Raw genomic sequence first — 27,780 nt, forward strand, 5'->3', positions numbered from 1 at the left:
AAGACCTCCTGGCACACAGAGTAGTTTTCTGGTAAACCAAAGCATAGAGTCTGTTTTCATCACAATTAATTTTTCTGGAGGAAATTCAGAATATATAAAACTTGTGGAGTCTTAAAAAGCAAACAACCCCAAAAACCTACAAACCCCCTGTCCTTTGGGTGTTAGCAAGTTGCTTGCATACCCTTTTCAAAAAAATGTACTCATGTTTTATTTGTCTGTTGTGTGAGACCCTGCCAAGCCTTGGCCAAATGCACAATCTATGAGTGGGCCTGAATTAAAAGCCTGGTTGGAGTAAAGCTGGATCTTTTTTTGAGGGTGTGAAAGAAAACTATTTACTTAAATATCTTTTGTTTTCCTTTTTTAAAATCCTCACTCCATTTAATTTTTTTTTCTTCTGGCAGGCTTAAAAAATAAGAATTTATGTATCCCCACACAAATTATTCTAAAGTGTACTGCTATAGATATTTTCTGTTTTAACAGAGAGCTAAACTAGCTCACACACAGTCTTGATCTATAAGTGACTACACAAATAATCAAAGAAGTTGCTATTCCACAGCAAGTACAGGCCACACTTGGCTATCAGCACATAATATTCATTTAAAATTTACTGTACATAGAGTCCTATCTCACATGATTTCTGTGGGGAAAAAAGCTCAGAAACATGCCCCCATTTATTGCTTTTACTACCATATCAAATAAGTTACAAGTTTTGTATGTACTTAGCGTATTAGATTGCAAGAGTAGATTAACAATTATAAAATTCAAGCAGTAACCTGGAACGAATCACTCAGTAGTTTCTCAGCCTTGTAGCAGATTAACAGACAGAAAATTATTTTGACTAAAAATGCTTTTATGAAACAAGCGTAAGCCAGTACACTGAGCATCTGACATTTTGAACTGTATGGAAAAGAAAGAGCAACTCTAACATGAATTGCGCATACTCAAGGCACTGCTGAAGATTGAAGGAACTACTGAAAAGTTAAAACCAGCTCTTGATTTCTATTACTTTTTAGCCCTGTGTAGTTATTTTAACACTTTTATCTTCTCCTCCCTCCTGTTCCCATTGCCATATCAATCTCCTGAGTCTATATTACTTCCCACTTTTCCCATGTATGTTTATAAATTTCTACTTTTGTGCAAGTTTATTATTCTTTCTCCCTTTTTTCACTTTGCCTCCTGACTATGTAACCATATAAACTGATGCCAAATTTTGAGAAAGGTTTTTAAAAATAAATTATCTTCTTCTTTTTCATTCTTATTCTGTTTCATTCTTTGGTGATAAGTTATAATGCGAAAATTCTTAAATATTAAATTCTTCCAGGTAAACTTTTATTACATTGAGTTGAAATACGAAATACAAAATAAGAGTGGCGGTCCACTTAGGTCAAAGCTTCTTGTATGAATTAGTTTTGAGGGAAAAGAACAAGGTAGCTAGCATGTGTGCAGATTTCCACCTGCTTTGGTATATAAAAACCAAACTGTCTGGTTTTCCCTTAGATCTACCAAGGATAATATACTATGAAATTACATAGGTCTGAATACATTGTTTGCTTGAAATGGACCTACGTTCTTAACTTCATGGTCAAAGTAGTTTTTATTATTCATCTTTATTATGAATGTTTTGCACTGATAGTACTTACTACATCAAAAATGCGTCGAAGAAGAAAAAAGTGTAGAGAGAGGCTGCTACTTGTATAAAGGTTACAAAATTATTTCCTGTAAAATAAAGTAAATAGTTCCCAGTGATGCAACCTGGGAGAGAGAACTGAAGGGCTAAGGATTATAAAATCTGAGTTAAGCACATTATAATAATAAAAACCTCAATGTCAAAAAAAAGGAAATCACAATTATTTGTTTTGGAAGAAATATCTTCTAATTCTTTTGGAGTACTTACTTCTGTTTTAATCTGATATAAGCAGTTGATAAATTGTTCCAGGCCTCAGCATTCTGGAATGATAAAAGGAGAAGTACCAAAAAATTTATTCACTTACATTGTGCTTACTTGATAAAAATACATAGGTGAAACTACTGCCAAACATCATTGATTTTGCTAATCAGACATATTGAAACATATGTTCTACATGGCAGTTAAAATATTACATTGAAATAGAAATTATTATATTAAAATTGAAATACATAAATATTTGACTAAATCAGCAACAACCAGGTATACAAATACCAATTAATTGCCTTGTAGTTGCAATACACTAAGTCAGCTCTTGCCTTCAGTCTCAGCATTGCCTTCTAGGACCTAGCTGGGATGGCTGGAAAGGTCAGTGCTCTCAGCAGCTCATCACTTCTCACTAGCTGGAAGCTACTTAACCTGCACCACTCTCTGTTACTGGACAGAAAGGATCTGATGTCCCCTAAAGCACCACAGGTAAAACCAGCAGAGATGTGCAGAGATGATTCCTGCCCTTTGCCTGACACTGCTGTAAATGTGAAGCCCCACCACTGAATTCAGCAAAGTGACAACTAGAAATGATTTGAAGAACAGGATCTGAGCACTGCAATGAAATGTACTGTGGTACTGAGGCTATTCTCAGGCTTAAGGAGCATTTAACTCATGCTGGGAAACCTTTCTGAGACTTAATTCATGAAAATGGTCACTACATTGCTACAGCTGGAGATGTATAAAGATAGGTTTTGTCTCCAACTGAGAGCCAGTCCAGTGCCTTTTACTCATAAAAAACCCACCACGTAACCCATTGAGAAGTCAGGTGGCTTGGTCATATAAATACAATTAAATACAGGCCCTAGAGAGATAAGTGAACCCAGTTTTAGTATCTACTTGGAAGTAAATTTACTGTACTGAACAACAACAAAAACCCAATATATAAAGTAAGAATTCCATTTAAATACAAGGTTGTCTGTTATAAACATTTTTTTTCCCAAGGAAGTTATTGCCTTTTATTATAAAAGAAAAAAGAATCCTCTGTCACCTCTCATTGCTTTCTCATTCTTTTCCCCCAGAGAAAAGAATTAATAACAATAGTTTCTATTGAGTAGATGGCATTAACTCTAAGCAAGCAACAAGCTGACAGTCAGGCCTTCTGGCAAAAGTATTGTCAGTGTATTCCTCAGGTAATTCAGCTGGCACCTCCACTGCCTCAATGCACATTCAAACAACAGTATTGTACACATGCATGCCCTGCATCCTGAAAAAATGGCTAAGCTCCATTCTCCCTATGCTCCTGAACTACACAGTTACAAATGTACTTGTCATACATGAACTTGACTTTCTTTTTTTTTCAGGAGAATTCGATTACTTAGAGGACTAAATATTTTAATTTAATTTTTGTTTTATCTCTTTTTAGTTCTCCTCACAATCTAGCATAAAGAAATCTTTCAAATTTATTTTAATATTCACACACTCATATTTGGACAAAGTTAAGTACTGGGTAAGTATTTTTATGATGCCTCACAACAAAAATATAGCCTTCATGCACAAGTTTAATTTATTCAAAGGGCTAAGGTTAAACAAGTTTTTCATTATTGCTTTGCCTGTTTATAATGAAAACATCCATGCTGCTTTTAGATAAGCCATCTGAATCATTTGTTCAAAAGTACATACATCTGGTTCCAATGTCACACAGCGCTGAAATGCTTTGGCAGCACCTTCGTAGCCTTCTAAAGCAATGTATGCACAGCCCAAGGAAAACCATACCCCTAGCTGGAGAGAAAAAAAGAATGGTTACATATAAACATGGATATTTCGGCGCAAAAAAAAAAAAAAAAATTGGCCTGGATGAACAAACACACAACTCTTGTCAATTTTTACCTGTCTTCAGCTATAATAGTATTGTACTGGAAAAAATAATATCCTATATGCTGATTAGAGAAAAACTGTAGGTTCAATGTTTCAATAAATATGGATAAACAAAGGTGTTGACTACATGAAGACCACTTAACCATTTGTGAAGTGCTTTTTAACAGTCCATTTTCATTCATAGAAGAAGGGGATAGCTATTTAGAGGTTTGCATATTTTGCTTTAACTTGTGAAAAATCCACATTCACTTTATACTATTACAATTAGGTCAAATGATAAACACTAGAAAATGTTTTTCAAGGTAATCACATTTTCACAAAAAACATCATGAAAACCATCTCAAATGACCGAAGCATGAACAATTCAAAATTCCAACTCTTTCTACTTGCCAGAATATCAACCTTCTCGAGTTTCTATCACAATGTTTAGACATAAAAATGTACTTAAATAATGCTTTGCACAGAGACCAGAACTTTACCAGTTCAGTAATCTTGCATTTAAAGTCTTTAGTTGTTACAACCAAATACCACTCATCCATACAGATTCAACCAGGGAGGAGAGCTCAGCACTTCCCTTCTCCACTCCTCAGGGAGATGCAGAGAGCAATAAGGTCATGCCTCAAATTCCTTTTCTCCAAATTAGACAAGCTTAAAGTCCTCAGCTGCTCCTCTCAGGATGTTCCTTCCAGTCAGCCCTTTCTCCAGCTTTGCAGCCCTCCTTTGGATGCTTTCAAGAACCTTCACATCCTTCTTAAAATGTGGGGCTCAGAACTGCACGCAGTGCTCAAGGTGAGAACTGCAGACAGCAGGATAATCACCTCTTTTGAGCTGCTGGTTTTGCTGTGTTTGATGCATCCCAGGATGTGCTGCCCTCTTGGCTTCCAGGGCTCACTGCTGTCCAGTGGTGTGATGTGTGGGAATCGTAGAAAGCTGCACCAGTTGAGGTTTAGATTGGACATTAGAAAGCTTTTCTTTACCTAGAGGTTTCTCAGACACTGGAACAAGTCTTCCTAGAGGTGGTTGAAGCCCCAAGGCTGTCGAGTGTTTAATAGGCATGTGGACAATGCCCTTAACAATGTGCTTTAACTTTATGAAATTGAGGGTTAGTTCCCAGAATATAGCCCAGAATACAAGTTAAACAGTGCTTCTGTAAAGGGTGAGAGTAAAACAATCACTGCATGTGTTATAACCCTGATGAGTAACAGCAGCACAGTCTCACTTCTGAATTTGTGCGGACTTTGTCCACTGGAGAACTGACTCTGTGAGCTCTTTGATCTCTAAAATTGTCTGTCAAGCCTTGAAAGATGCTCAAAGTGAAAGTACAAGAGAGGTGCATCTGTCATCCACTAGTTGTGTACTAGAACAAGTAATTCTGTGAGCAGCAGTGCTAATGAACACGAGTTTCAGGTACATTTGAACTGAAAGGCTTTCTTTTATTTGTGGATTCCCCAAAGACTAATTCAGTGATTGGCTTATACAGCAAACACCTACCCCAGAGGTCTCAACCAAATTTGACCAGATGGCTAAAAAGAACACGAGATTTAAGGAGGGTTGAGAGAGAATGGTTTTATTCATTACAAATTTTGGGGAATCACTTGCTGCAGTCTAAAAATCTCTCCCTTCAAAAAGGTTTCTAATAACCACAAAAAAATTAGAATTTCTTTGTAACAGGGAGTCTTGTTTACCTGATAAATTATTCACAATTCTGGGAACAAGTTAATTAATTAATTAATATTTTCCTTGCATTTAGAATCAATTTCCATTCTGCTTTTTACCCACAGACACCCTGGAACAGGAAACAATTCATTTCTGTAGTCATAGAATACAGACAGAATTTAGAAATTATGTCAATCTGCACCATCTATCTGTTCAATCTGTTTGTTTGAAACAATTCAACTGAACCTTAAAAAGTGCTTCCTAAGCAACAAGAGGAGGAAATGTTCACTTTCCTATATGGACTGGCCTATTTTTCTTGGATTTCCTTTTATTCTAAACTTCCTTTGTATAGGATACAAAATAAAAAAGCATTTCAGCAGAATATTTCTCAGTTTTGAGCCCTACAGGCCATCTCCTGAAACCCTTTATTACCTGGAAATCCTCTTTGTTTCAACAAAATTCCTATCTAAGTAATATATATTTTGCTGGCATTTTTGGTCATTTTATTTTCCATTCTAAAGATGTTTATAAGTTATCTGGAGCTCATTTGGATAAGAATAGGACTCTGATTCATTGGAATAAAATAAGTCAGCAAAATACAAAAAAAGCTTCATGATAAATGAGTTGAAAGGCTGGAGGCCTTTAAAATTTTTTTAAAGCAAAAGCCCAGCTAGTCATGTGGAACTTCAGCAGTGTTTGTTGGGGGGCAGGAAGGAGGAATACCCTGCTTTTACATGGACCTAGAAATGGCTATGAGGAGCACAATTTATATATATAAACAACCACAAAGCTGTTTTAACTTCTCAAGACCTTCCACAGGGTGAACCTTATTGGGATGGGATATAATGGCTGAGAAACTGAAACAAGATTGCAAAAGTTGTCTGCAGAAAGATCAGCAAGAGAAACCAGCCTCATCAAGAGAACTGTTTTCAATGTGGTTTCAGTTTTGATGCATTGTTGTAATAGGAGCTACTGTCATCACAAGTGTAACACAGTGCTTCTCAGTGACTCCAGAACAGGACAGAGCAGAACACTCGAAAAACATTTCTGTGAAATACAGAGATCAGAGTTTGTAACTAAAAGCCAGGGCAAACTCAGACAGGGCAAAGGGATACTTTCATTAAATCTGCATTCTTCTTGTAACTGTTTTGCTTTATACCTTGTTCCTCATTTATTTGATGGTACTTACTACTTTGCAGTGGCTTCATCTCTTTGAAATAAAAGACCTCTACAGGCAAAGATATAGCTGCATGCAAGGACCTGGATGCAAAAGGATGTCTTCATTTCATGCTACCATTTTTAGCCAGGCTTCCAAGTACATGGTGAAAAATTTGCTACAAATACTAACAAACTGTTATTTTGACAACTGTGCCCAGAACTGTCTTTTTAAAAAGCATCATCATTCAAAACTGAACACATGAACTAAAACCAAAGCGTATGTGCATAATTTCCCAACCTGCATAGGGTTGATCTGTACTGAACGTTCAAAGCACTCCACACATTCCCTGAATTCCCGGTTGCGGAGATGGAGGAGGCCTTTGGAGCGCTGGGCGCGGGCGCTGCGGTGCCTGGAGAGCTCCCAGGCCTTGTCGTAATACTGGTGGTCTTTAAGAACATCACCAAGCAAACAGTATAATGATGGTGTTTCCTTCTTCTCTAACTCCCGCCTGAGTATTTCTTCCGCCTGTTAAAGAGCAACCAACACATAAGAAGACCATTTATTTTCAGTTAATTACCTACCTAAACAAACACTGCTTTAGCACCTTGCAATCATCAGCTGAAGATTAAGAACCAGGGCTAGTGAAGAAACGGTATCTTCATCCAACACAGCATCAAAGATAAAGTCTAGAAAGAATCTAGTTCCAAACTGATTTTTTAAAAAAATATACTTCAACATAATATGGTGGCTTTTGGTTTAACACACCAAAGAAAATTAAACCATGAAAACAAGAAGCAGCTTACTCCTTTTTTCATGTCTTAGGTATGTATTCTGTCCCAAGAACAAACATCAGTCCTGGACATCAAACCAACACCTAATTCCCAGCAATGCAGTAGCAGCACCATTAAGGTATCTGCAATCCTAGAAGTTTGTAATGTTTTACATGTCCTAGTAAGTACTCTTGCAATGACTCTCACTCCCTTTTCTCTAATTGCTCTTTTCTGAAAACAGTGATTTCCACTCTATTACATCTGAAGACACATTGACTTTCATACTGTTGGTTGTGGAAATGCTATGCTTTTACATAAGATGCAGAAATTATAAATTTATATAAATGTTTGAAATAAAATATATTCAAAATATATACAGCTTTATGAAAAAGAAGACACAAGCTGTGTCTCCCAGACATCTATTATAGGCTATAACTAACTTTCAAAAGCTATTTTTCTCAGGGCCACTATCTTTGCTCTAACAATAAAATTATTGTCTCTTGCTTAAACATGAGATAGTCTGCTTTCTGGGGCTTTTTGAAAAGATAAATACACTGGACATACGATCTGTTGTTCAGACTGAACTGTTACCTAGGTCCCTCACTGCAAAAATGCAACATACACAATTCAGATCAGTATAATTTTTCTCTTAGAAAAGACCTACTTGAACCATCTGAATCAAGAAAGATCCAGCACAGCCTTGCACAGAGTTAAAGTTTGACATTGTAACTCTAGTCATTCTTCTATCATAGCTCGTTTACCTAAAAGGAACCCTGACATCATCTCTGCATTTAAATTATTACTGCTTTTCTTGTGTAAGAATTGCTTATTGTGACCTTTAGATGATCTTTAGAGAAGAAAAGTTTTTTACTCCAATCAGTAAAATTCATCAAACCTATCTGAAAATCATCTTCAGAAAAATGGCTGGTTTACCTTGTTTCGAAATATCTAATGCATAGCAATTTCAGCATCTCATTCTTGCTATTATTTTTGTAAAGTAACAGTAAAGTCTACAAATATTTGAAGTGCAAAAGTTCTTCAAAGAAGAAGGGTTTAGATTTCTAGAAGAATCTTAAAATTAGCAAAAACAGAATCCCATTAAGAAGAAAATTGGTGACTAAATATTAGGAAAATAACTTGATGGCAAGAGTTTTTAAGTGCCTGTGGAACAGTTCTCTAAAAAAAGCCAAAGAAACTTTCTTTAACAATTAGAATTAGCCCAGCCAAAGCACTAGAAAAATCTTGCCTAACTAGAAGACCGTACTTACAGAATCATAGAATGGTTTAGTTTGGAATGGAATTTGAATATCATCTAGTTCCAGCCCCCTTGTCTCAAGCAGGGACGCCTTCCATGAGACCAGGTTAATAAAAACCCTAGCCAGCCTGGCTTCCAGGGTTTTGGTTAAAGTGCAGTTTACTTCCACTTAACTGCCTCCATTAGTTGCTGTAACATACTAATAACAGATATTAAAGAAGATTTTTCTCTTCTAGAGCAGAGAGAGCTGAGTGTTTCATTTTTGCAGTAACCACATCAGACACCAAGAGATAAGGTGGGGTTTTTTTCCTGTTCAGATAAAGAAAGAAGATTGAAATGTAGCTGTGTAAGGAGATGTAGAGTGAAAAGTGCATTGCAAGCTGCTTCTTCACCACTTCCTCTGCAGGGCACTCCCAAGCTCAGACTGCTATCCTGTGGCAATGCTTAGATTAGAAAGACAACCACTCACTAATGGTATTTCACATTTAAGAGCATAAAAGCATCATGTTCTGGTCTAAGCTTACAAGAATTCACTGCAAACGTAAGTATTTCAGCACACAGATAAAAGAGAGAATTAAATAAGCAGAAGTCTGACTTTTTTTTCATCTGACCAGCTATCTGATCACCTCTCTAGCATGTTGCAAACATTTTTATTGCTTAAATCTTTAAAGTCTAGTACAAAGATCAAACTAAAAGAAAACCCCTGTGTTATCAAAATATTTGTCTTCTACAAAACCAGAAAATACTTTAAAACTGGATTTCTCATTTTGCCTAGGATTTGGGGGGGGGGAAGAAAGAAAAAGAAGAATCCTTTCTCCTAACTTTGTGGTAAAATATTTTCAAAAAACCACATTTAATCTTTCATAAGAACCCTGCTTCTGCAAAAACAAGTCTTTTCTTAACAACAAGTATTATCAAGAAACATTTTTCACACAGTGGACGTAATATATGTAAAAGAAATACAGCCACTAGAGATTTATTCTTACCCATTAAATAGATATTAATTATTAATTTGCATGTTTTATAACTAAAAGTTATATCTAAATTTAATAAGATTTGATATGAAAATTATTAATTAAATTATAACTAAAAAAAAGAAGCTGTATAACCCTCATTGACTGAATCAGGTGCATTTATAACAACACTGCTTTTTCACAGCACAGTCTGCACCAGAAGGGATGGAATTCAATACTCATCTCAAAAGTCAGCTGATTTAAACACAAGAAAGATTTAGGCTCTTATCTTGCCTTCTTGGACTACTATGGGTGGTATGGGATTAAATTAAACAGGCAACATGTCACAAAAATCCCCAATCAGTAAAGGGAGGTCTGGTTTAAACAAAAGGTGGTGCCTTCGCATTACTCACTACACAGATTCCTGGAAACCAAGTTTAAGATTCATTCTGCATCTGGCTTCCCAACACTAAACTTCCACTTGCCATTCCCATGCTCTTAATTTATCTATTTCCAAAAAGATCCTATTACCCTCACTTTTCACTGATCTACCAGTTCTATTATTTTACAATTCATTCCTTTGCTAGCTCAAACTATTTCCTAAAAAGTCTTCGTTTTTCTGCTTGCACATAATTTGCTTGGCTACCAGAGAAGTAGCATGAAAAAGCAGAACAGAGGAGCATGGAAAAAGGCATTAAGAGAAATGGAAAGCTCTTTGCTTTTCATTTTATCTTCCCTGTAATTTCATCCAAGACCTTGGGCGAGACATTTACTCCTCTTTCTTAGCTTAGTAACCACATGCAGGAGTGCTCACCTGCCTTCTACAGCTGTTACTATATATAGCGGAATTGAATCAAGTTCTCGAATGAGCTCGTGCACTAATCAGTACAGTACTGCTTCACATCTGGGAAGCCATACCTGACTTTTAAGTTGGGCTTTTTCACCATAATTGTGTTTCCTCACTCAAATGTTTTGAGGTATCTGTGTCATGCCATGACAAGAAAAATAACCCTGTAGAACGTGGATTGCTGGGGTATGTTGGTCTAAAACCAGATTCTGTATCATGTTTTATACTCTGATGAGATGATGGAACAGAGATAGGGCTGAAAACAGGTTGCTATAAAATGGAATATCCATCTGATGCCAAATGGCAGATCTCATTATAATCTATCAAAGATCAGCAGCTACCACGCTGTAGAGTTCTTACAAGGGAGAAAGGCCACACTTCCGAGTGGAAAAACTGGAAAGTCACATCTCTGGTTCACTCTTTCTTTTAGCATGGAAATAGTACCATTTTTAGGTGGAAGAGACATCTTACACCTTAACCAGATAAGGTTGTCTGATGTTAATAATACTCTTGAGATTTCTGGGTCCTTCTCACAGTTAAACGAAGGGAGAAGGACACTTTTCAACACCAGTTCTCACTACACACATGGAGATGCCTCCTTTTGCAACCAAGTCTGTTAAAGCAATACAGTGAGTAAAACACTTCAGTGAGAAAGCCACAGCAACTATCAGCATACTGCATTCAGGTTTTATTTTTCTCCTTTTTCTCCTTGTTCTGCGCCATTTGGCTCACTGCTTGGCAGTCTATTACTCTTCTGTTGACTCATATTATAATACTAATTTCTACTAATTTTGTTCAGCTTATAAAACAAATGTAGAGCCATATCTAGTAACAGTAACAAATCCTCAAAAAAAGTTTGTTAAATGTTAGTAACATCTTACTCTGCAAAATATCTACAGCTACATGGCCCTGTTACAACCAAATGAATTATGTATTTTCTAACAGCATAATGTGGACCTTCACATGGTCTTATCTACATGCTCTGTTTCTTTATCAGCAGATAATTCCAAAGTAGGATGAAAGAAGGTATTACTTTGATGTGCAAGTACTCATCAAACACATTGGTATTACTGATATTTGGCAGTTTTATTAGATTTTTCAGGATTTAAATTCAGGTTTTCTATATAAAAGCATTTGTGACTGAAAAACACACAAAAGTTTGTTGTTTTGCACAGATATATGCTAAGATCATTAATGACATGATTATCCAGTGGCCAACATACATACATGCATACATACATACTCTAGTAGATTTTCATGCATTACTACAAGAACAACTACCATGTTTAAAAACATCAGAACACTTTTGGTAAATATAAGCAGTTCACACTCGGAACATTTTACAATAAAGAGCAGAAATATTCATTCCCCTTGGTGCACAGCTACATGTTTCTAATTTTCTGTCTTTTTTGGTCCAAAGCTAGCTTTTTTCCAGCACTACTGTTATTTCATACTTACACAGCATTTTCTGTTTTTCAAAGCACAGCACAATCCCTCATTCTGAAAGCATTTCTAAGCAGTTTCCTGTGTCAGATATCCTGTCCTATTCTCTGAGTGCCATTTTCATAACTCCCCAAGGGCAGGTTGTGAATGTAACTAGGACAGAATGCATTTCCAGGAAATGGAAAATACTGACCTCTATTTCTCCACTGTACTGAGAAGATTGTGATATTAGCATACTACCCCCAAGGCATGCATAATGTGGCACAGAATTTGCCAGCAAGACATATCTGTCAGTTTATAATGAACAAAATCTAGGCTTTGGTGCATGACAATTAGAAAAAAACATGGAAGTATGAGACATTCTGGTTTTTTTCCATCAGTTGAAATTATATATCCCTATTCATTAAGCTTAAATTATGTTAGAGCATAGTCTTTGTGCTTATGGTGTTGTAAAGGCACATGTACATTCATATATTTAACGCTACCATGTACCAACAGAGGGGAAGGAAGGGAAGAAAAGAAAAAAACCTATTTTTGTCTGAAATGGAATACTTCTGAAATCTATATAAATTCTGAAAACACTGCTTGATAGCGTAAGTTCCTGTTACAGCCTGTGTGAGAGTTTGCACCAGAAAGAGAACCCATCTAAAGTTACATACAAGTAGGCATTGCTTCCACATATGATTTTCTAAATTCTTCCTACCATTGCTCTAATAGTAAAAGCAAAATAATCAACAATAGGAAGGCTAATGTAGCCTGTTATCAGCAATTTTGAAAAGTTATGTCACTGATACACAGAGTTAGGTGATGGCTTTTAATTGTCTTTGGAGCTGATCACACACAGTGGTAGCAGCGCTAAAGAAATGATGGAGAAGTTAGGAAAACATCAACACAGAGTTAACAAGCAAAGCCTTTTAATCTTACACCACTTCTTGTTTCAAGTGTTTGTTTCTGTAATTTGAATATGTTAACATTAAGTAATTAAATACATCAAACACTGATGTTACTCTATTTAAAGTGTTTTAAAAAAACTACAGCTAAAAGTTTAAAATCAAGTGGGAAAGAAAATTAATATCCCCTCCAGACAGCTTCAGGACTTCATCATGAATAACTGCTACAGCTTTCTTGAAATGCCACATTACACCTTGCTGTCTATCCATAGAAGTTAATTTAATTATCCTTGAATATTTTCAAGAATCACTATCACAACCTTCTTGCATCTCAAGGTGCTTCTTATTTACCAACTTCTATTTCATGTGGCTATTTTACTCGAAGTCAATTTTTTTAGCATTCACAGGTTATGGCAAGCTCTTATGCCATGTATCCATTTTTCTTCAGTAGACTTAGCTGTGATGACACCCATGTAGAAGTGAGTGTCATTAGTGATTTGCCAGCTAAAGACAGACAGTCCTTCCCCCTTCAGATGCTACTTCAAGATGGGATCTCAGCTATATAAAACATTTTTCTTACCTTTCCATGTTGTCCTGCTCTTTCATAGCAGATTACTGCATCTTCCCACATTTCCAGCTCCTCAAATATTTGTAAGGCAGAGCTGGTGCACCCCAGCTCAAAGAGTAAGTTTGCAAGCTGACGCTGGAAAAACAAAAAATTCCAGGTAATTGAAAGTAGGTAAGCAAATAATGTCTACATGTTAAAAATATGTAAGAGGCATTTCTGACACCAACAAGAAGCAGACAGATAATATGCAATTATTCTCCTGAAACTTCAGGTTGGAACCTCAAACAGTATATACCTCAAAAAACCCCCACCAACTAAATAACAGTTGTTGTGCTTTGAACAATTTAACAATATAATACAAAAATAGAAATGGACATGGCAAGAACGAATCGACAGAGATGAATTTCCAGCCCTTAAATGAGGCCCATGCGGCTGGAGAACAGCTGCAGCAGGATGTTGGGAATACCAAGTGGGAAACAGAGGCCAAAGCAGGGAATTAAAGCCCCTTCTAGCAATGCTTTGTCACAGTAATCTGTACCTGTGGAGAAACAAAGATAGAGAGAAAGGCTCTGATACAATTCTATTCAGTAGTTGTGAGAAATCGCTGTCCCAAACAGCAACTGCAAAAGGGTGTTAGTTTTCACCCAAATCAATATTGGATTTGAGTTTAGGTTCAACTCCCTAGTTGAGTTTTCCTCACAGTTCAGTCAGCCTCTTTGTTATTTCAAATTCAGCTATTATTTCAGTGTACTAATGAGAATAAAAGAGCAATATGTTCAAGTCAAAAACAAAAACTGCATGTTTTCATGACTTTGAAAAGTTATCTTTGGTCTGTATTTTTTAAGAGAAGACTAAAATTGCGAATAGGTTTAAACCTTTGAAGAAAGGGTAACTTACCATGTGTGAGAGAGTCAGGTTTGCAAAAATAAACAGGAGCATTCTGTGTAAAGACAGCAACTTATGCTGTAAGACCCCATACAGTTAACCTCTGCAGTGGGCTTGGTGATCCTGAATGGACCCCCTGAAATTTTCTACCTATGTCATGAACCTATCTTTATTGGTTTGGGTTCAGTATCGGTTACAAATCCAAGGAGTTACTAGAGGGGAATAGACTAGTAGTAAAAAAAATATTAACATCTGGCTACAACTCTTTGATATAAATAAATATGCAACAAACTCTGAAAACCTCTTTGTTAGCTTGATGCTAATCACTTAGGAAAAAAACATTTGCCATTGTCTAAAACTAAATCTCATTAATGTTTAATTAAATTTGCTCAGTTATATTTGGTAAAATTTATATATGCAATGTGTCTTCACTACTACGACTAGAAGATTGCAGTCATCTTTCATTACAAATCCCTATTTAAGCATTTCTATCTTTGGCTTAGAAAACTGGCTTGGATTGAAAATGCCACTCTGACAACTGGAAATGAAAACCACACTTGATAGTTATACTGCCTGTTGAAAGGTTATGTAGAAAAAACTTGAGAATGCTCGAAGAAGATATGGTTGGTTAAAACAACATGCATTGAAACTAGAAATCAAAAAGGAGTAAAACACCATTAAAAGTAAACCAACATGAATACCTTTGGAGTATGCAATGTAAACAATTTTTTCAAGTTTTTTAAATACAGCATCATAAGACTTTAGTGTGTAGATTTCTGTTGTAGAAAATCAAGATGAACAGTGCAGTTATGGGTATAAAAAAAAAATCCTGTCAGTACTAGTAAAAGAGGGGACTGTCTCAAAAGAAAAGCTTTCTCAGCTCTTCAGTGTGCTGTTGATTCCCAAGCTGGCTGATTTCACCATGATCAACTTCCCAAAGTGAACTTCAAAAGACAAGAAAGATGCAAGTAACAGTAGCATAAGCAAACCAGTAATAAAAAGTAAGACAGCGGGAAGTTTATTTTAATAGGACATATGTTTGAAGCTTGCAAACTTTAGTCTGCTTTTTACTGGAGGAAAAAGGAAAGTAAAGAAGAATTGCACTAATAAGCAATTACTCCTGTGCATGACAGAACAAGACATCTGAAAGCAAAGCACTGCAGAACTTGACTTCTCTCCAGAAAAACCTGGCGTATGTCAGGTTATGTCTTTATTTCTACAGTGTTTCAACTCCAGGTCACATCACACTCACTTGACTATGGAGTGATGCAACATCAAAAATAACCACCACAGACTTTTAAGTAAAGATTGAAATGGAATTGTTTCACACCTGTATGGCCCAATGTGGAGGCACCTGACAACAGTAGAAAATCTTCATGCGTTCAGATACTGATGTATTTGCATTTTCAAACTGGTCTGCAAGCGCCTGTAAGTGCAAAGTATATCTGGATTTAGTATTTACTTAGACTCAATCAACCTAAACCCCCCATAAATTCAAAGCATTCAGACTTTAAGGCATTTTTGGCATAATGGAGAAATTATAATCAATACCAGGAATAAGAATCAAATTTACAATCCCAAGCGAACACTTGCAGAGTAAAACTGCACCAACTATTAAAGTTACTCTGCCTAATGCATTTCAGTCCTTAGCCAGTTTTCTCCTCTAAGACAGAATTGATGTGCTTTAGGCATGACATTTCTTATTAAAAAGAGAAAGACAAACATATTATAGTGGACCATGGTTTTGGAAACAGTTCTAATACAGAATAAATTATTGTGACTTGGCATACAATTCAATTCAGGCTATTTATTTTTTTCTTTTGGTGCAGCTTTGGATTGTTGAAATACTTTCTTCTGAAGCCCTTTGAAAGAGAATGGTAACTTTCACAGAGAAAAACTACACCATTTTTCTCTCTGAAAATCCACTACAAAGTTATTTAAATCAAAATTCAATAGCAAGAAAAATACAATATTAAAAGAGGCTATAGACAAAAAGGTCATTACAAGTTTTAAGATAAGGGATAAACTCTCTTCAAATGCCAGTCACCATTAAGTAGCAAATTTAAGGCCAGAGTATATATAAGGGAATACTAAATTACTTGTTTTCACATGATTCACCTATTGAAGTCTCACTTGTAACTCAGTCAAAGATTTACACAAGGCGCAATGCAGGTCAGAATTTTTTCAGCTTTCTGAAAATGAACTCAAAAGGAAAAAATGGATAGGATCACTTCTTTCTCTCTCTTTCTAAACCCATCTGTTGGTTACCCAATCTGTATTAATAATGCAACTGACAGCTGCATAAAATCAATTCTGTGATTCAAACTGCTAAGCATCTTGTAACTGCTATTGATGTTAATGGGATTTACTAAGTGGCTTCATTCTTTTAATAAGAAAAGAAATCACAACATGCAGCAATAATTTAGGCTCTAAGTTGATGCTTAACCTCTTAATTTTAAATACTAATATTTCATCTTATTCACATTCTTTTTCATAAAATTTTCTCCAGAGGCCTGTTCCTACAGATTATCCAGACATCTGTGCCAAGCAAATGGCTGAGGTGTATTTGTAGTAAGGAAAATGACAGACTAATAAAACTGCATTCCTTTACACAGTTTCAGGCAATCCAAAAGAGTCAGATGAAAATAAAGCTTTTAAAGTAGTATTATTTTATTTTAGAATTTACTTGAACATAAACTATACAACAAATTCTATTTGCTGTTTTAGTTCTGCTGAAATGTTCTAATGCAATGCTGAAGCACATTTTTCTATACTCTGTTGTAATAAAAATTAAACCAAAAAATTGCCCAATTCCTTGGGTACTCATTTTACAATACCAGACAAAGTAGTAAAATACAGTTGAAAAACTTAAAAATAATAATTGCTCTAAGCCTTAGCAAAGCATGAAAATCCTAAATATGCCCTGCAAAATAATTCTTTTGAGAACAGGAGACGAAAGGCAAGAAATGTTTTAAGTGAATCAAAATAGTTTTTTTCTTTTTTTAGATTTTTGTCACCCCTTTTTAATTTCTATTGTTCCAAGAGAAAAACTGAAATACATAGGAAAATATTTTTTCAGAAGCACATATTTTATTTTAAAATGTGTGGCCATATCTTTTCTACACTTCACAAGCAGAAAAGCCTAATGTAAGTGACATGTTAGAGGAGCATATGATTGTTAACAAGTAGAATTCTCCCCCTTCCCAAAACCAATACTGTACTCGGTTCAGAGTTCTAACAAAAACTGAAAATGTAGGTAGAGCACATGAAAATTACATATTCCTTAAGAAGAGTAAATGGCAATGAACTTAAAAGTCCTAAAACCCCACGGTTAATGCAGTCTTTAATACATTGGAAAAATAAGCTCTGATAGTTCTGCCTACTACTGAAGTACAGAAAATAAGTTACTCCAACTTTGAATTCTATGTTTCTGAATAATGCCTGAAGAAAGAAAATTTGGGTTGTATAACAGCAAGAAAATGAGAATCCTAACACTATTGCACAGCTAATATCTAATAGATATCAGATCATAGAACAAGAAATCAATAAAATCAATAAGTGTGCACTGTCAAGTGAGCACTCTATCTCATGAATAACCTTCAACATAAATACGCTGTAATAAAAAAACCTATGTAAACACAGAATACTTGCAAGACAGTCAGATTCAAGATTTTGGGCCTTATTTTAACTTGAGACTCAAATTCCTGCCTTGGAAGTTGTTAAATAGAAATAGAGCAGAAACCAATTAAAATTCATAATTCTAAATTATGTGAGTTCTTTCACAGCCCACATTTAAAAACGTTAACAGGTTACTCTCCCGCCACATAACACATCCTTTTCCCAAGGTTAGAGCTGTCATAGCAGTGAGTTCTAAAGTCAAAAAACACAGTCCAGAGACACATTAATCCAGTCTGGAAACAACAAAACCAGATAATTTTGATGGAATTTCATATCATGAGCAAAGACGACACTATTGCCACATGAAAGCAGGAAAAGACAGCTCTAGAAACTACAATTCATTCTCCCCACCTCACACCCCAGTCTCTGTTCTGAGATTAAGTAGTACAATAAGTAGCCTGTTTGGGATGAGCACATTATGTTAATTTGAAATGATCACAGTAGAGCTTTTATTACTTTACTTATCAACCTCAGTCTAATCACTTTTCTAATCAATCTCAGCTGGTAATTATCCATGACTCGAGTACATGAAGCTTGTAAAGGACTTTTCCCACCCTGGACATCATTTTCCTATGTTCATTCCCATAGTATATTCTAGCTTTGCTTCTATGTTCAACATATGAGCAACATCACTAAAGTCCTCATGATAAAATATCAGCTTTGATCTTTGAGCCCGACCAAATTTCAGTCTCTTCATCCACTCCACATGTTTTACCGTCCTTATCTTCAATGGCTGAGTTAGAGCTTTCTTTCTTTTTAGCCAGACCTTATCTCCGTGACTGATCTCTGGAAATACTATTACACCCTTACAGTTTCTGAGTTGTCATTTTTCCACAACATTATGCTGTTTGATTTCTCAGCCTACTTACAGTACAGCTTTTAAATTTGTTATTCATCCAACTCATCTGAAATCCCTCCCTCAAAGATTTGTTCCTTTTGTTAAAATATAATCTTCAGATATCTTTTTGCATCTAAAGTAAATAAATGGAAAACCTTCTTTTTATTCTTAACCTCTCTATTCCAGATTAAATAGTTTACTTGCTTTTAAAAATGCCTCGTACTATGTAATACTACCTATATGCAAACATTTTCTCCCATCCATTTCACCTGAAGGATGTCCTGATCCAAGCTTACTTAGTGGAAAAATCCCCCTGCAACCAAACTAAAAAGCCTTAAATTCCTGTCCTTTGAAAAGAGCAGGATATTCAATACTTGTCAAAAACTTACTGGAAACAGCGTAACACCTTGTTTGTGCAGCAACTACTTAATTCCATCTGGATCTCCCACCTCAAAGCACTGAAGATACAACTATTCATATCCAAATTTAATATTGCTGGCCCAAATAAAACATCTCCATTTTATCCATGCAGTTTCATCTCACTTCTTCCCAAGTTTTTATATCAGTATCACACAGTGTGACGGCACCACTTTTTCCTTTACCTATCTTTTCCAACAAGACCATTTCCAGTTTTAGCGTTCCAGTCACAATTGTTCCACCAGATTTCCTTCATCTGTGCAACAGCTTGCTTCACAGACAGTGTTAATCACCACAGTTTGTTTATTTTGCTTTCCTGTCTTGTCCCACTGCTAAACAGTCATCCAGCTGTTTTCCACCAACCACACCCTATTCAAAAAAGTTAGTCTTTACAATGTTAGTACTTGACTATTTGCTATGCATTTATCAGTACTGCTATCTCCACCCTTCTTATATTCCCTCATACCCTTTGATTTATTCTGGTACACTTGATATTCCTCTTTATTTATGATTTTATAGGCAGGAACATTAGATAAGTTTTTCCTAGACTTCTGCTTCTCAGTCTAGAAATCTTGTCAGACTGCCAGAATCAATCCCTAGTTAATACCTCTAGGACTCCAGTGGTGATGGTCCACCCATGAAGTCCTCTCTACGTGAATGCTCACCCCAGCCACAAACCACAATGTTTGTCCATCACCTAATCCCGGCCACGACTGTGGCATTATCTTGTCCCTTCTCTAACACCTCTAAGCTTCTCACATGTTTTCATCATATTTGACATGGATTTAGCTTGATTGGATGAATGGGAAAGTGCCTTTTAGTCTTTTCTAACAGAGAAACTCCAGACACACTTTTCATTATGTTCTTGTAATTCTAGGGTTCTTTTTCTTCAATTTCTCCCAAACCTGAAGACTCCTGAAAATCCCATAAATTGCCCTGACCTCTCCATGCTCTGCTTAGATAATCACTTCCATTTTACTTGTGCTTCTTCCACTTCTGTACATTACCTCTGGATGATTTACAAGCAGCAAGTTGATGTCACAACTCTACTGCTCCTGTATTCTAGCTGTTCCCTTAGCTACCTATACACCTTTTAAAGTACCAAAGTATGGACATGAGCTGTGGGACTGCCTGGTGGATCATGGCTTTGTGTCAGGCACAGAAGTGCCTGATGGCACGATGACACATTTGGAATTGTTCAGCTGCTTGGAAGAAAGGTGTCTGGACACAAAGGGGCAAGACACGGAAGTACATCTGCAAGGAAAACAATCCTGCTATCTCATCACTACTATGGTTTCTAAGAACTTAGCAGGTGTATAGCTGAAACTGAACTGAGCTCACCTATGTTATTTACATAGGAAATTTAATTTCCTTTACAAAGGAAAGCTTTGTAAAAATAACAGCACCTACATGTGTAACTCTGATTGTGGAATTACATAGTTCTTATTTATTCATAAGCTTACTTCAAAAGTTATGAATGAATAGGAAAATTCATCATCAAAAAGCTCCTTTGATTTCCTACCACAGAAGTCGGTCTCACAAACTTTTTCTACTGCTTAGATTTTATGAAACAAAAAGTGGTCATTTTTTTAAGCTTATGGAACACTAAGTTCTTGTGGACCCTGTAATATGTACAGACTTCCATAAAACTTCCAGAGATTCACTGATAAATTAATTCCAACTTTCGCACAATTTAAGACTTAATTCTAAATGCTTTATAATATTTATTTTTGGAGGCAATGATGTTAAAATACTTGTTGAACGGAAAACCTACGTAATTCTTGAAGTTTCAAAACATTAATTTGCTTTATTGTTTTTCAACTTGTCCTCTACCAAATCACATTTTCTAACAATGAAGCCTGAAAAATGCTGCATAAGAAAGAACTACAGTCAAAGTTAATTTGGGATGTATTACAGCAGTAACTGTCGCAGCCTTGTTCCACAATAGTGTACACAATAAAACACAAATACAGAACATTACTAATAAAAGCTGCATTCTCCCTGAAGAACATACATATATTTGGTATCTAAAATTTAGAAACTGTATACATGTTAGAAACAGGTGACAAATAGAGATAAGTAAATATGCAAAATAATTAGAATTTTTGAAATTTTCTTTCCTCTGAATTAGGTATTCCAAGCTTTTCTAGTACCATAACTATTTTAGTACCTTGTGGACATGTAATTAGATCTTGAGTTACACTCCTTTGATAATCTTACTTTAAAAAAGCATTAACCCCCTATTTCCATTTCAAACAAAACTCTTATTTCAACAGCTCTTCGTCAACCCAAAAGCTCCTGTAACCAAGACCACCAAGACAAACTGAGACATATGCAGACTTCTAAAATCCAATGGTCAAACTTAAACTACCAGTGAAGCAATGCCAGAAATGATGAAACTATTCCAAGTTTTCATATAACAATGCAGTAAAGTTTTGCTTAATAGGAGAGAATAATTTCTGGTCTAGTCCAAACTTCATGACAGAGACTATGACAAAATAGTGATTACTTTATTGATTGCCAATTTTATCACTAGAGAAATAGCTATAAAACCACATCATTGGGTCATGTTACATTCAACCATTATTCAAAACAGCATTTTGACAGTTCAGACAGAACTTCGTTGCTTGGAAACTAAAATGACTTAAAGGAAATAATGAGCTATCCTTTTCAAAGCTCACAAATTGTGTATTTCTGTTAAACAAACAATCTCTGAATAGTTAAGAACTAAGGCATCAAAACACAGCAAAAACCATTAAGCAAGGATGCATTTCAACATCCAGAAGAAACCTCCCACTCATTTATCTAATTTTCCAAGTGGAATTATGACATTAAATACTCGAAGAAAATTTATGACAGTGATCACTATTATAAATTGTGATTTGTAATTCATGGAAACTCAAAAAGACTGCTTCTTACACTGTGCAAAGATGCTAAACTGAAGACCACGACTTACTGGAGATTGCATATTATTCACATTCTCAGGAATATAAAAATGTTCTGTGAGAAGTCTGCAGAAGTTCAGTGCTTAAAAGGACAAAGATATTGCCTCTTTTTTACACCTCATTAAAATACAAGTCTTGGATTCATTAAAATCTTGTAGCCTTGAAGACTTGTGTTTTTGCTCACTCTGCAAATTCACCCTCTCAGTCATTCTTCCAGTCAAACTATTGCTTGTTAGGATTGACCTCAACGGGTGCATATATTTAAACCAACTAGATGACTGTGTATCACACCACTCCCTAGGAACTAATAATTGGTTTAAAATTTGTGAAAGCTAACTTTACCATGTTGTATAGCACTGACTGCCTACTTTGTATTGCAAATCAAAGGCTATAGGGTGTCTGGAACTCAGAAACTGCCAAGATGTCAGGATGCTTCACAGAGAGAAACTACTAACAAGGTAATGCAACTTGAAACAAAATTAACTGAAATGTTCAAGTAGAAGACTTTAGGATGCACGTTTACAAATTAAGTCTGTTCGCATTGAAGGAAGTGTTTTAACTACTTTGCTCAATGATTTGGTAAAATCATTCTTGATAGTATGCAATCACTACACTAAAAGAAAACACAGTGTTCACTGACCCAGGTTATTCCTGGGTCCACAAATTGAAAATGGTCCCAGTTTCTAGCAGCTTTACACGCAGAAGGAAAAACACTGATTTCCTTTAACTGAAATGAAAACAAAAATTTTCTAAGCATGTTCTCTTAAATTAGAGTAATCCCTTTTTAAACAGCAGACTAATTCCCCAACTAATACTTCACTTATTTCTCCCTCCCACCACAGACTAAATGGAGAAATCTCTTTGATCTGTAAAAACAAGAGGTCTTCTGGTACTGGATCCACCCCACAGTAATGTTCTATTAGCCTATTTTGATGGATTCTTCAATTAAGATGCTCCAGCTCTCAAAGGCGTAAGTACCAATAGTACTGAGTATGCATAAGGAACATGGGTTCTCCTTTGCTATCTCCTTTTTCCTTCTCCCCACTTAAACAGCTAAAGACACTCCTTGGCACCAACAATTCCTCATCAAATACTTAAAAGCTTAAAGTTTCTAGGCTGAGAGGACTGCCAATAGAAGCTTTTTCAGGACAGCTTTCTCTGTGACATCTGTACACAGGGTTGATTTCGCTGTCAGCACTTGATATCAACCTGAGAATAAGGCAGTATTCTCTCCAAGACAGATTACACCTAGAGAATTTCCTAACATGATTCAAGTTTGATGCATTTAAGGTTGTTATTCCTTTTAAAAGCATAAGCAAATAAACGTTTTTTGTTTTTAAACAAAGCTTGTGTCAATTTTGTGGTGAAGAAGGAACTTGCTTGTAGCCTTTAATAAAGATCTGACTGTTCTTGCACCAGAAACCTCTGTTTTGGTGAAATTTTTCCTCCCCACCCCCATCAGGCATTACAATACATTGTTATAGAGAGTTAGTTACATCAAACACTTGTGTTTTGTAATATACAACAGATACATTCTTTGAGAGATGCAGTTGTTCCTCAGAAAATCCAGGAAAGGAAGGGGATAGTCAAGCTAAACCCTTTAATTTAATAATTTCTCTATGCAGTATATAATTGTTAGTTTGGGTATAATAATAAACTTACATAACTATGACCCATTTGATCTAACCTATATTTCAACTGGAACACCCTGCTCACAAAGAATAATCTATCAGAAATATCCTGTACTTTTCTATTTCTGGTAGACTTGAGTTTACCTACCATACAGAAGATATTTGCATTTTGCTTATAGTAAATTGTGCAATAATGTATTTATACACAAGCAATTAAAAAAAAAGTGTCTGTAAATAGCAAAAAAAAGCCTCACTCAAGCTTTAATATAAAACATAAGTAAACATACTAGAAATAAATATCCAAAAAAACATTTATATATGGCCAAAAAAATCTAGAACTTAGGAATTAGATGGTCATTTCTGAAACAACAAATACTTAAAAAAAAGAATTTCAGAGGAAAAGTTCTTAAGGCCTTGTTACTAATTGCAAGCGTGCAAACATTTATAGCTTCCTCCTACCCAAGGTAGAGACTGGATGGTATTCTGCTACACAAATAGAAATAACTATTTCTATAGAATAACAAAAGGAAAAAACACAGCACAAAATAAAATGCAGTGTATTCATGTAACTGTTTTGGTGCATGTGCATTTGTTTTTGGTGAAGTCGCACCAAGAGTAATTCTTTCATGGTACTAAGATACCTGGAAAGAGGAAAGAAAACAATGTCTAGTCTTATCTAGATACCCATAACCTGAAATCATAGAAATTCTGCTGCTCTGACTGCCAGATGCTCTTTTTTCAGTAATAGAAACAGCCAATTTATCATGGGGTTTTTTCCACCCACAAAGTGCTCTTTCACAGTTATCTGTTTTTCAAGTGTTTTCACTCATTTCAAAACTTCAAGAACATCTTTACTTATTTGGTGGACGGGACAGGAGTATTAAGGGAAAAGACAGACAAGAAGTTCAGCCTCTTTTGTCCTGAATCAAGTGAGAATGTCTCAGACAATATCTCAGGACACCCATTGTTTTCCCTTCTTACAAGAAAAAAAGAAAATTTTCCTAAGAATAGCTTCCCTATACAGTGAAACCTTGACTGATACCCAGTAGTTTCTGTTGAAAAATTACTTGGCAGGAAATAAACATTCTTCCAGTAGCTGAGCCTGACCCAGCAACCATACAGTGTATGATGGTAAGTACATTAGAAATATGACACATGGGCAAAGCGTTTAAACTTTAGCTATCCCAAAGAAAGCAGTCACATGTAAAGAAATCTGTTTTCAATATATGTATTTTCATGAAAGACATCCAATCCAGTTCTTCACATGTTCCTGGAAAGCTCTCTATACATCAGGGAAAAGCAAACAAACCCCCTATCACTCTCTGCTAGTGATTGATCTACTCACCAAAGAGGAAAAATAAACATCTTCAGTAACAACTGGTTTGAAATGAGTTCAATTTCCAGTGAAAATGGAAACACTCTAAATGCATTAAATGTTCCATGCCTGATTGTATGACATATTCAAATAGAAGAATCCACAAAATCACAGTTCTTTCCACAACTATATAACCTGTTTGGCACACAACCAATCAAAAAAACTAGACCAAACCAAAAATTTTCAGTCAGCTGGACAAAGTTTTATGGTCTGTCCTGGTCACTCACACCAAACTGGTTGATGGATAGAGACTGGACAACAAAGAATCTTCTGCTACTTCACAGAAGAGCAACTGGACTTACCATACAAAAAACCTTGCCCAACAAAGCCATGGACTGTAGAAACAAAGGGACAGCCAGTATAACATGTACATCCTTTAATCTGTTAACAGCCTTCAATTGCTTAACTGAGGACCATCAGCTGCAAGTTCTACTGGTACCACTCTTGCACTGGAGGCAATTTTCTTGCACATCTGCAGAAGGGATAGCACGTTGCTGCCAAAGGAACAGATGCACTTCGCTTTGAGCTACCCCTGTTTTACTTGAGATACTCTAACCTGAGCCAGAGGCAGAGTACTGAAGGACAAATTAACTCTTTCACCAGCAGCTGCCACCACCTACTTCCTGCTACCATATTTTTTCCAGGGGAGAGAAGAACATAAGCCCAGGAGTCTGCTGGGCTTCTGACCATTCATTCAACCCTCAGCCCATACCCTTTCTGGAGAGCCAGAGGGAAGACCAGAGAAAATGGCAACGTGCAGCTTGGGAGCTCCTGAAATAGTTAAAGACCACACTATAATTTGGCATTTTTGACCTTTTAAGTGTCTGAACCTGCCACATTATTAATGACCTTGGCCTGCCTGCATTTCACACAGAGGAAAACAGAAAAAAAGCAGAAGTGTTTTGTGGTAGAATCATTTACTACGTGTTTCTATTTCTAGGCAACTTCAATGTTTTCACAAATCTGTATCTGGAAAAATGGGCAGGTATAGCACGGCAATGTGCATAACAGCTACAAACAATAGTATTTATGCCATTTAAAAATCTAGTTCTGGCATGGAAGGTCATACTGCTTACAAAAACATTTCCACATCTGTCAAAATGCCCAAGTCTTATCACAAAATCACAGTGTTATCATTTACAATATTCAGACAAGACAGCAATACTGTGAAGAAAATGGGTAACTGCAAAAGTAAATAGAAATATTGAAAAGAACCATTATCTTATCATACTCAGAGGGTGGCTGGACACCAGACTGGGCCCCCCAGGGAAGTGGTCTCAGCACCAAGCCTGGCAGAGTTCAAGAAGCACTTGGACAATGCTCTAGGGCACACGGTGCAACTCTTGGGGATGGTCCAGGAGTGGGACTTGATGATCCTTGTGGGTCCCTTCCAACTCAGCATAGTCTGTGATTCTGTGATTAGAAAACTCTCCATATACCAGTCTTGAGTGATTATTTGAATCAATGGTCCTTGTATCAGTTTCAAAGTTCAGAAGCCAAATATATTCCTCAATTCATAACTAAAACTGTAAGAGGAACTAAATGAGTTGAATTAGGCCAGAAAAATCAGTTCTCTGGTTAGAAGCTACATCTAGCACACACTGCTGCAAAGTTTGTCTCTAATATCATAGTTTCCAATCAATTTATTCTTTACACACTAGATTCTCCAGATTTTCTATATCCAAACATTTAGAAACCACAGGAAACACCATATTAAAAAGGTTTTTTAACAACCCAACCCTCCTTGTAACTTACTGGAAAGTGAAGACCTCAGCATGATGGAAATTCTTTCAGCAGAAACATCTATCAGAAAAAGCAGTCCTCACTCTCCACTACTCCATCACAGTTACAAACTAATTTAAATGCATCAACACTTTCATTTCACATGAAACTAGTTCTTATTTTTGTAAATGATACAATCATTTAACCTAAACCAGAAAAATAACATTTCCCCTTATTAATTACACAATAGTCCATTCTTTTCTACTTTATCTTTTCCTCAAGTATTATTTTCCATCACTATTTCTGTAGTTATCTCACACAGATTTGTCACCAGTTTAATGACCTTTTTTACAAATCCCTTCATCCCACTTCCCGTGAATTCATATTCTCTAGGTCAAAAATTACAGATCTCTACATCTTATACATCATAGTTTTGCTGCAGGAACTGATCTGCTGATATCTTACTCTTAATGGTGTACAAGAAACAAATTTTCTAAAGAATTCTCCTTGATTATCCTGGGTGTTGACTGCATAACAAAAGTAAAATGTTTCTGATGTACTCTGCTGAAACTCTACCCTTGTTTGTCTCTACAAACACTTTCTTGCCCCTCAACACCTGAGAGTAATTCTTTTCAGTTTTTATCAGATTTCCCACTGAAAATCTCCTTTGGCAATAAATGCATTGGCGTCCCTTAAAATCACAGCTTGTATGCTGACCTGAGGAAGTAAAATACTTTTTCTGTATCCGGAGAAAAGAAAAGTCCTACGGACAGACTGTTCATTCCTTCTTTACTGAGTGAACATATATGGGCAGGACCAAGGACCACTAGTTATTGGGACTTACTAAGTTGGCTTTGACTCATTACCTAGTCCGACTTTTGCAAATATTAGAGAACCAGTATTTCTATATTCATTCACTTTTAATACTTTTAAAACTAAAAGCAGTCTCTAGTCTCATTTCCTGCAATGGGTAAAGCAG

General features: G+C 36.0%; 1 protein-coding gene across 1 annotated transcript in view; it reads right to left on the bottom strand.

Annotated features, from left to right (window-relative positions):
* The window catches only part of TTC27 (tetratricopeptide repeat domain 27), a 120,528-nt gene that overhangs the window by 16,082 nt on the left and 76,666 nt on the right, over positions 1–27,780 (bottom strand). The window contains exons 11-15 of the mRNA XM_048298599.1: positions 15,526–15,621; positions 13,323–13,445; positions 6,882–7,109; positions 3,575–3,673; positions 1,895–1,947 (exon numbers count right to left, since the gene is read on the bottom strand). Coding sequence (XP_048154556.1) covers positions 1,895–1,947; positions 3,575–3,673; positions 6,882–7,109; positions 13,323–13,445; positions 15,526–15,621 — 599 coding nt within the window. The remainder of the gene's footprint in view (positions 1–1,894; positions 1,948–3,574; positions 3,674–6,881; positions 7,110–13,322; positions 13,446–15,525; positions 15,622–27,780) is intronic.

Source organism: Corvus hawaiiensis, chromosome 3, assembly GCF_020740725.1.
Source record: "Corvus hawaiiensis isolate bCorHaw1 chromosome 3, bCorHaw1.pri.cur, whole genome shotgun sequence".
In the NCBI taxonomy this organism is placed as follows: domain Eukaryota; kingdom Metazoa; phylum Chordata; class Aves; order Passeriformes; family Corvidae; genus Corvus; species Corvus hawaiiensis.